Source organism: Tachysurus vachellii, chromosome 16, assembly GCF_030014155.1.
Source record: "Tachysurus vachellii isolate PV-2020 chromosome 16, HZAU_Pvac_v1, whole genome shotgun sequence".
Classification (NCBI taxonomy): domain Eukaryota; kingdom Metazoa; phylum Chordata; class Actinopteri; order Siluriformes; family Bagridae; genus Tachysurus; species Tachysurus vachellii.
In genome coordinates, this window is record NC_083475.1 from 10273183 (window position 1) to 10283182 (window position 10000).

The 10000-nt window shown below is 39.5% G+C and overlaps 1 protein-coding gene across 17 annotated transcripts in view; it reads left to right on the forward strand.

The window, feature by feature from the left end:
- The window catches only part of celf2 (cugbp, Elav-like family member 2), a 142916-nt gene that overhangs the window by 100554 nt on the left and 32362 nt on the right, over window positions 1–10000 (forward strand). For 12 of the 17 annotated variants that reach the window (XM_060889999.1, XM_060889991.1, XM_060889993.1 and 9 more), the window contains 2 exons: window positions 4653–4728; window positions 4820–4954. In XM_060889999.1, the coding sequence (XP_060745982.1) occupies window positions 4653–4728; window positions 4820–4954 (211 nt within the window). The remainder of the gene's footprint in view (window positions 1–4652; window positions 4729–4819; window positions 4955–10000) is intronic. The other 5 variants (XM_060890007.1, XM_060889998.1, XM_060890006.1 and 2 more) reach the window with 1 other exon arrangement.

The window sequence follows — 10000 nt, forward strand, 5'->3', positions numbered from 1 at the left end:
GAGGAGGTAAATTTGTTGAACAAACTTGCTGCGTCTTTATATTGTAATGAAGGTGCTTTAGCACTCCGTGGGAACTTATGTGTAATTAACAGAAGGAGAATGTAATACTTTAAGTCAGAGCCAGTAAGTGGTGCATGGTGTTAAAAGCTGGGGTACACTTTATATTGCAATTACATCAATTAGAAGAACATCACTTAGATGCTTACGTTATAATAGTTATAAAAAACTACTCATACCAGCTTCTCTTTTTTAATCCTTTGACGTTAATAAGAGGTTAAATGCAGCGTGTTAGGTTACTGAGGAAACTGCAGAGCTCTCCATCTTGAAGACTTTCCTGTGTTAGAAAACTTACACTGGAGACTCTTTCAAAAAAATGATGTTTCCTCTCATGAAACAATCAATTATTCTGCTTTTGAAGTCATATTGTCAGAGCTGTGATGTTAGAAGTCACCTCCTGACCAATCAGAACCAAGCATTTAAAATCTGTGTGGAACAACACTAGAGTTCTAAACTAGGTCAAGGTTTTGTGTTTGTCACATATGTATTACAAACGTGTGATGTAATGCAGTGAAATGCTTTTCCTTATGTCCTTATACAACAGTGCAACAGCGAACAGTAAGGAAAAAAACGTTAAGTCATGCGTTTAACTCTTAATGGCATATTTAGATCTAAGTGTATTTTGAATGGAACTTCAGACACTGTCAGAAAACTTAAAATATTAATAAACCCTATCAGTCTATCAGCTCAGCATCCACCTCCATGAACATTTGCACAAAGCAGCCTCACTAACACATGCACACTATACTGTATCACTATAGTGTATCACTATAGAGTATTACTGTAGCGTATCACTACAGAGTATCACTGTACTGTATCACTATACTGTATCACTATAGCGTATCACTATACTGTATCACTATACCGTATTGATATAGCGCATCACTATACCGTATCACTATAGCATAACACTATACCGTATCGCTATACCGTATCGCTATAGCCCATCACTATACCTTGTCGCTATAGCGCATCACTATACCGTATCACTATAGAGTATCACTATAGAGTATTACTGTAGCATATCACTATAGAGTATTACTGTAGCATATCACTGTAGAGTATCACCATACTGTATCACTATACCGTATCGCTATAGCGCATCACTATACCGTATCACTATAGCGTAACACTACCGTATCACTATACCGTATCGCTATAGCCCATCACTATACCTTATCGCTATTGCGCATCACTATACCGTATCACTATAGCGCATCACTATACTGTATCACTATACCGCATCACTATACCTTATTGCTATAGCTCATTACTATACCGTATCACTATACAGCATCACTACACTGCATCACTATACCTTGTCGCTATAGCTCATCACTATACCGTATCACTATAGCGTATCGCTATAGCGCATCACTATATTGTATCACTATACCGTATCACTAATAAAGCATTTATTGTCTTAGATGGAGTTTGTAGAACATTTCCAGTCCAATCGATTTTACGTGAGCAATATGATGTTACGCTCAGTTAACCCTGTATGTTTCTAAGGAGGCAGCACATATCTCTGATCTCAGATAAGCTGTGTGTGCTGTACACTTCCTGCTCGAGTCTTTAGATAATTAAAGCTGAGAACCCGAGCACGCCAACACAGTCATTCTCGTCATGTGGTGCGACCGATATGTTTCAGCTTTGTGTGCAGTTTTATAATCATTTTTGCTCATACGTAGACAATTCAGGGACTTAAATCATATCCAACAACCATTAACTTAAGCAAAACGCACTTTAGAGCAATCAGCCAATTGCTTATCCTCCTTTGTGTGAATCAATGAAGAGGTCTTCATTAGCATCATGGAGAAAATGAATTTCTCTCCGTCTTTTTCTCTTTCAATCAGTGGACACTCCGAGTACGTGTATGAGGTTTTGTCCACTCTTGTGCGTCCTTATCTTAGAGTCAAGAACAAGAGCCAATCTAGGGCATGTCCATAAGAGTGCCCTTCATCTTCTAGTGGCCTTTTTTTTTTCTCTTTCATTACATCCCCCTCACCACTTTCTTCATACAACCAGGAAAAGAATACATCTGATTTTGTGAGAACACTTTAATGGTGGTAACTTTGTGCATATGAGTTTTGTTTTTGTCTTTCATTTTTTGGCCCTTATTCATCAAAATGTCTTTCAGCACAAGTGCTGAGAAAGAACTGTTTCACGTCCGATGCTGCAAAACAAGCACTGATTTCAGCTCGGCTGATGAATCTGCATCTATGTGTGGGAACTAGACTGTACCCACTTATGTTCCAGCCACAATTTAACATTCTCATTACCTGAAACAAGCTCTGAAATGAATGTTATCCGCATACGGGAAACGCTTTCAGTTCACAACTCATTGAGGATATTTTTTCGACATCCTTCTGTTTATTTTTTTTATCATTTACATGAAGCGTCCACTTTTTGATCAGTTGTTTAGAATTAATACGAAGGCATACACCGTTGCCATTATACATGTAGGATTCATGTAGAATAAACTCCTATTTACCAAAACGGTACATTTTTACAGAGGCTAAAAAAAAAATTTAAGAATGGCTTTAAGGGCTTTAAGAATTTGTAGTTTTTCATGAGAGTTCACAGAGTTCCAGAAAAAAAAGTTTTGTTTTTTTCTTTACACAAATGTCTGTCTTAAGTAACTGTTGATATCAAACCCATTTCTGCTCTCTGAGATGCCAAAGTGCTCGATCCTAAGCACCTGAAATTCTGCGAAACATCTCACACTAAAAGATAGAAAGCATTTGAATTAAAATTATATCATGCTCACAGTGATAATATAATTGTTTATACTGATTGAAAATGCCAGATAAGTCTATTTTTGTTCCACTGGCAAAATTTACTAGAAAAAGGTGATTAATAGATTTGTTCATGTGGTGTATGATGCCATATGCCACACTGTGTGAGTAGATTGCTGGCTCTCCAGTCCTGACAATGCTACAGCCTTCCTCACCAGGGTAGAAGAGATGCCACATTCTGTATCCTCAATCACAGCGACACTAGCCAGTCGTAAGCATCTGTGAGCTGATGTATGCGGAAGAGGGTAATTGTCCATCTGAGTGAGTTACACTGCCCAGTAGTGGTTGGCTGGCTTCATGTGCCCTGGGGGAAGCACTGTAGATAGCCATGGTGCGTTGTTTTCAATTTGACGTTGTGTGATATTCAAATCTTTATCTGTAAAGATCAGATTTCTATGAACTCTGGATTGTGTTGAGGTGATGCATCTGCCTTGTGTTGATTAGGAAAAAAAAATAGGGACTTAAAGAAAATTTTACTGGACAATAAAGCCTGAATGTTGTGTGTGTGCGCACGTGTGTGTGTGTGTGTGTGTGTACCTGCGTTAGAGAGTGGATAAAAGGTGCACTGGCAATTGATCTAAAGCATGTAAGCAACCTTATCATATTTCACTTAGTGTGCACACTCACACACACACACACACACATGTACACATAGCTGACTATCACATCCATGAAATTCTGTGACAGAGTGAGAGAGAGAGAATGAAAATGATGTAGAGACACTTACAGGGAGTGTAGACGTGTGTGTGTGTGTGTGTGTGTGTGTGTGTGTGTGTGTGTGTGTGTGTGTGTGTGTGTGTGTGTTTGTTAGACAGAATGAAGCCAAATTCTGACAGTAGATCAAAGGCAAACTGTGGCTGTAAAGCGAGACACAGAGAGAGAGAGAGAGAGAGAGAGAGAGAGAGAGAGAGAGAAAGAGAGAGAGAAAGAGAGAAAGAGAGAGAAAGAGAGGGGGGAGAGAGAGAGAGAGAGAGAGAGAGAGAGAGAGAGAAAGAGGGGGGAAGAGAGAGAGAGAGAGAAAGAGAGGGGGGGGAAGAGAGAGAGAGAGAGAGAGAGAGAGAGAGAAAGAGAGGGGGGGAGAGAGAGAGAGAGAGAGAGAGAGAGAGAGAGAGAAAGAGAGGGGGGAGAGAGAGAGAGAGAGAGAGAGAGAGAGAGAGAGAGAGAGGTAGTAAAGAAAACAGGAACATGTTTTTGGATCAAATGAGAAGAGGAGCAGATCACAAGTGGATGAACATCACCATCATCTCTTAGTGTGTCTGTAATGTATGAGATAAATTGAAACATGAGGAGGCAAGATGGAAAGAAGGAAGGGGGAAAGATGAAAGAACGGTTGAGGAAGAAAGCATACTGGAAGAGATACTGGAAGGGAAGAAATAAGAAAGGAAGGAATTTAAAAAAGTCAACAATTTGAAGGAAAAAAGGAGAAACAAACAATTTGGGTGGAAGATTGAATTAACAAAGGAAGGAAGGAGAAAGGTCAAAGAGGAAGAAGAAATAACTATAATTTAATCCATGTTATGTAATAAATGTAAGGTAATAAAGAAGGAGAAAGAAAAGAATGCTAAGGGAGGAGAATGAAAAGAATGGCAAGGGAGATTAAGAACTGTAAAGAGAATAAAGAGAAGTAAGAAAAAAACAAAAAGTAAAAATAGAAGAATGAAGGAAGGATCCTTTCCAAGGAAGGAAAGAATGATTAGACAAGAACTGATGAAGAAAAGAGGATGAAAATATATAATATTATGCTAGTGTAATAATTATTAATATTATAATATAACCATTGTCTGTCCTGTCTTACAGATGCACCATCCCATTCAGATGAAGCCTGCAGACAGTGAGAAATCAAATGGTGAGCGTGACAGTGTTCATATGGGAGGTGTGTGTTTGTGTATGTTACACACCTTTTCACACTTGCTTATCACTTACTTTTTCTGTCCTTCCATTATCGTTTCTTCTTTCAATCTTAGCGGTGGAGGACAGGAAGTTGTTTATCGGGATGGTGTCAAAGAAGTGTAACGAGAACGATATCCGGGTTATGTTCTCTTCCTTCGGACAGATTGAGGAGTGTCGCATCCTGAGAGGGCCAGACGGACTTAGCCGAGGTAACACACACACACACACACACACACACACACACAAACACACACACACAAACACGTATACACACAAATTGGTCTGTGGGTTCTATAACTGATAATATAGCAAATAACATTGTCATCATTATGGAATTATCTTAATATATGCACATTTCTGATAGGTTGATAAGTTTGGTTAAAATATGGGGGACTTGAGTTTATTCCACCATCTGGGTCCTAGGACAGAAGATAGAAGCGAAGATCCTTCATGCATGGGTTCCTTGTACATTGATGGAATGGGGGTCAAGTGGACTTGTGTAAGAGCTTCATAGGGGATTGGGAATTGATGAGGTAAATGGGACTGTAGGCTATTGTGTTAAGCCTATTGTGTGGGCAGATACAGTAGAGGAAGCTGGTGGTGGGAATGCAGCAGTGCTATAGAAGAACTCTGGATCACTTGCAGGGATCAAATGGTAAATGGAAGTGAGTTAGAGTAGACCAAACTCGAGATGAAAAAACACATCCATAAGTGGCCTCCATGGAGAAATGGCCAGACCCTTTTGATGCTGTAAAGAATAAACATGCATGATGGAATCAGGTTCACAATTTAAGGCGTGAGGGACTCTGGGTTTTACAGAACTACCCCAAAGCTTAGTGGAGGGTATAATAGTGTGATCTGAGAGTTCCCCTGGGAGATAACAATGGCATTTTCAGCAATATACAGCTGTTTTTTCTTGGTTTATTTGATAAATTGTCCACTAGACTTGCTGAGTTGCTGTCTGAAGGAAGAAAGCAGAGGATAAGTTGAGTAGCATCAGCAGAGGTGTGGTATTAAAAACATGTTGAGGAAACTGAATGAAGTCACTGAGAGAACTTGTGTAACAGAAGAGGACCAAGCAAGAACAGTAGGACCGAGCCTTGTGGGACACCAATGGAGAGCAAATGTGGTGATATAACAGTGTGATATAACACTTTCAGGAAACTACTGCTCTGTGGCACCATTAATTTCAAGGTTGGTGAAGATAGACAGGAGAGTCTGGTGATTCACTGTGTTAAAAGCTGTTACGATGATAAAGACAGATGATAGTTTGGCTAACAGAGCTGCCAGATTATTTTCAGGAACAGCCACTTGGGCTGTTTGGAGTGTGTGGTTTTTTTGAAGCAAGACTGGTTAGGATCTTAGAGGTCCGTCTGGGTGAGAAAGAGAGCCAACTAAATGCAGCACGTTCTAGAATTTTAGAAAGACACGAGATGACTGATACCAGTCAGTAGTTGCTGATGTCTGAGGTATATATACAGTATGTCTGAGATTTTCAGGATAGTGTCTTGAAGATAAGTGATATGTGACCAGATGGTTTAGAGTCATTAATGTTGAAAGTGAAGAACAGGGTGACTAAGAGTGATTTTAAAAAGGCTTGGACAACCTGTATTGAGGATGTGCAAAGCTTCACATCTTTATCAGGTGAGAACTGATAACTGGACTTCACTATAGCCAGAGATCATTCAGATCCTGACTTGGGACAAGTATTCGATCCAAACCTGTCTAATAAACAACCTAAGTACATTTTTATCCAGCACAACCAAACTCGCACCACAGAAACCCAACCTTGAATGCAGCCGAGAAAAATAAAATCCTATCTGTTGCATCTGTTACTATAGCAACATCATTACATATACAAACATACCCATAAATAGCCTATATCTTTATATATTATATTCTTGACTTACTTTAGGTGTAGTAAATTAGAAATTATATTACATACATCCATAATCAAAGGAAACTTTTCCAGCTAATCGGAAATAGGTATTTTTGTGGGTTGATGTATGATACTGATTTCAGAGCTCTGAGTTTAATCCTACAGCTAATATAAATCCATTACTGATGCTCTTATAGTCATTTTTCCCTAAGCATCTTTTTTTAAGTTAAGGAAAACATTACATGCGCAATGGACGTTTGTGTCAAGCAACATCACACACGTTCACGGCATAAATATATCTGTTAATTAACATTAACAGTGTTTTTCAGTGTTTTCAGCTCCAGTGTTTTTCAGCTAGCGTCCTTTCGACACACATACTAGTGTTCGATTGTATTGTTTGTCAGTGCAAGACTAAATTCAACCGGAATTAAATTAATCTTGTGAAAAATCTAGTTCACCTTGATGGTAGAGGACATCTGGGAATTTATGTGGTTGAACTTTAGCCATGAATGTTCATGAAGCATAAGGAGAGCAAAAAATAAAGGATGGAAGTGTTGTTAATTATAAATAAGTGCTAACAGTGTTGTTTTAATGTGGTTTGCGAAAGATTCCTTGATCAGAACATGTATAAAACTATCTATGACCGGCTGATTTTTAATCAACAGCAGTCTGTGAACACTGCTTTAATCACTAGCAGTTCATATGTGCTTAAGACAAGCAAAGGCGAGAACACAAAAGTAAACATGTTTATTGCTATTCCAGAGAATTGAAATAATCTATCTTGTTTCCCAGTGAGCGGATTAAAGTAGTCCCCTTCTGTCCTCCATTATCTTCTCCTTATTCTTGAAGGATGCACACACTCACACAGACACACACACGCACACACACATTGAAACAGACACACACATTTCTGTGCCAGGAGGGCAAAGTTTCTGTAACAAACGTAAATCCTTCCATCAGAACCATTACATACCTGCTATAATTTTCTCCCTCGTCTCAGAGGCCTAGAGGAGGACAGGTTGTACCTCCACCATCCTGTATTGCTCACTCAGCTACCACTCTTCTTACACTCTCATTTCACAGCCACTCCTCCACCCCTTCATCCACTCCTCTCCTGTCATCTTGTCCTCTACAGGACTCATTTCTCTCCCTCGTTTTCTGTCCCTCGTCCTCTCCCTCCTCGGTCTCTCTCTTTTTTTGCTCTCGCTTCCTCTCTGGTTCTCATGAATATTTTAATTCCACATGAGATTAACTCCGGTCCCTGAGCCCTTGCTGCGAGATATATTTGAAAGTGCCCTGATGCAGGGGATATGTGCTTTTACCGAACCGCGTCGGCCCTACAGGACACCGCAGCACTCGTCCTCTTTCTTACACATGCATACACACGCAGACATAAGGAAAAAAACTTTTAATTGGGGCTTTGAATGTTAACTAAATAATGAACACTTGCATTAACTAACATGTATTCCATCTATCACTGAAAAGAAGTGTGCAAAAATTAACATAAATTAAATTAAAACGTTGGGAACTGTTGGTAATAAGTTGAACTCAGGTCACTGGGGTAAATGCTGGAAAGCGCCATTCCACCTCAGTTATAAATTTAGCCTGTTAACCAATGAAAACATATTAATTAAGGCATTGCTCATTAGGACTTCAGTCATGAATGGAATCAACATCACTAATGCAAGTGGCATTTAATATAAAGTAAAAATTCAATCAGCAGAAACAACAGCAATGACTTGTATATTGTTATGAGAATTTTTTGGCCAAAACTAATCGAGAGGCATGTTCAGTGTCTTCAGATTGCTTAGTAATGTACTACAGTTACGAGGCTAAGGGAAGTAAATGTATGTCTATTTAGCGCCTTTCTTTAAAAACGGCTTCATTTAAATAAAAGACATAGTTAATATTTCACATGAGTATGCAGTAATGCTTTATTAGTTAAACTTAGATTTAATGTATTATCATCCATATCACATCTACAGTCTTTCGAATTGCACCTCTGTAATATTCCAGCTTTCAGCTACATTATAAAATTTAGCTCATGTTCATATATTGAGTCAAATTTTGTCCTGAACCATCATTAAGTATGTGATAATAATAAGTACTGATTACAGTCTGAGATGGATATTTACAGCAGGAATTTTAATTTAGATAGCTTTTTATTACTTATCCCCTGCATTAGTCCTGCAGCTCCAGTGCAAAAGTAAAGGAGCAAAGCGACAAGCACTAAGCAGTCTGTCCCCTTCCCTGTCTTTCTTCTCCTTTAACATTCGTCTCTTTCTCTCCTTATCTCTCTAATCTCTCCCATCTCAGAGATCTATCAATCACTGTAGACTTTCACTACCAATAAATATAGATCACCAAGGGAGCTAGCCCACTTTTTCCAAACTGTCCTCCTTTCTTTCTCTCTCTCTCTCTCTCTCTCTCTCTCTCTCTCTCTCTCTCTCGCTCGTTCTTGTTCCCCTTCTCCATGTGGCCTATAACATATTTATATCTGCTGTCTGATGCAGTGCTCTAAATAGGAAGCAGTAATAAAAGAAGGATAATTCTTTGGAAGCACTCTCTTATTCTGCGTCCTGTTGTCTCCACGATGAAGGACAGAGATCAGAATTCAGCAAGAATTAAAATGGTTCTATAACAGACTGTATAAAACTGCTTTAATGACCAGATTAATAACACTTAGGCTTAATATAAACAACATTTGTGACTATGGACTGAAATCACACCCATATTGGAACTTGGGGTGCTGTTCACATCGGGGGGAGAGAGAGCGAGAGAGAGAGAGAGAGAGAGAGAGAGAGAGAGAGAGAGAGAGAGAGAGAGATGGAAGTACAAGTACAGCATATGAAAGTAAATGCAGCTAGTGCCTCCTAGTGAACATAAAATAAAAGGGCAGTTTCTTGACTTGCAGTCTTAGAAGGCTGAAGAGCTTACTTGTTTAGTAGGACTTGTTTTATCGTTTGTGTGTGGGAGTGTATGTGTGTGTGTATGTGTGTGTGTACAGTAGAGCAGAGAGAGCTCTTGAGGCACTGCCATCTCCACAGCATGTCTCCATATGGCCTGTTCTTTTGCCCACCACCTGCATAAACGACTCCATTTCCCAGCTGCCACCACAGGCAGATCTCCAGCAGCCGCTCGGCCTCGTGGGAACGCTTGTCATGATTGCAGCAGAGAGATTACTCTCATTCTGTTCAAGCATTCAGGGCGAAGAGTGCTCTAGCAGGCACATGAACATGCAAATGTGTGACAGAAAATGGCTTAAAGAGAATGTCTAACCACAGCCAGGTGGAGCTGTGTGTGTGTGTGTGTGTGTGTGTGTGTGTGTGTGCGCGCACATTTGCATACTTGCCTATTTGCATATTTTAAAACATGC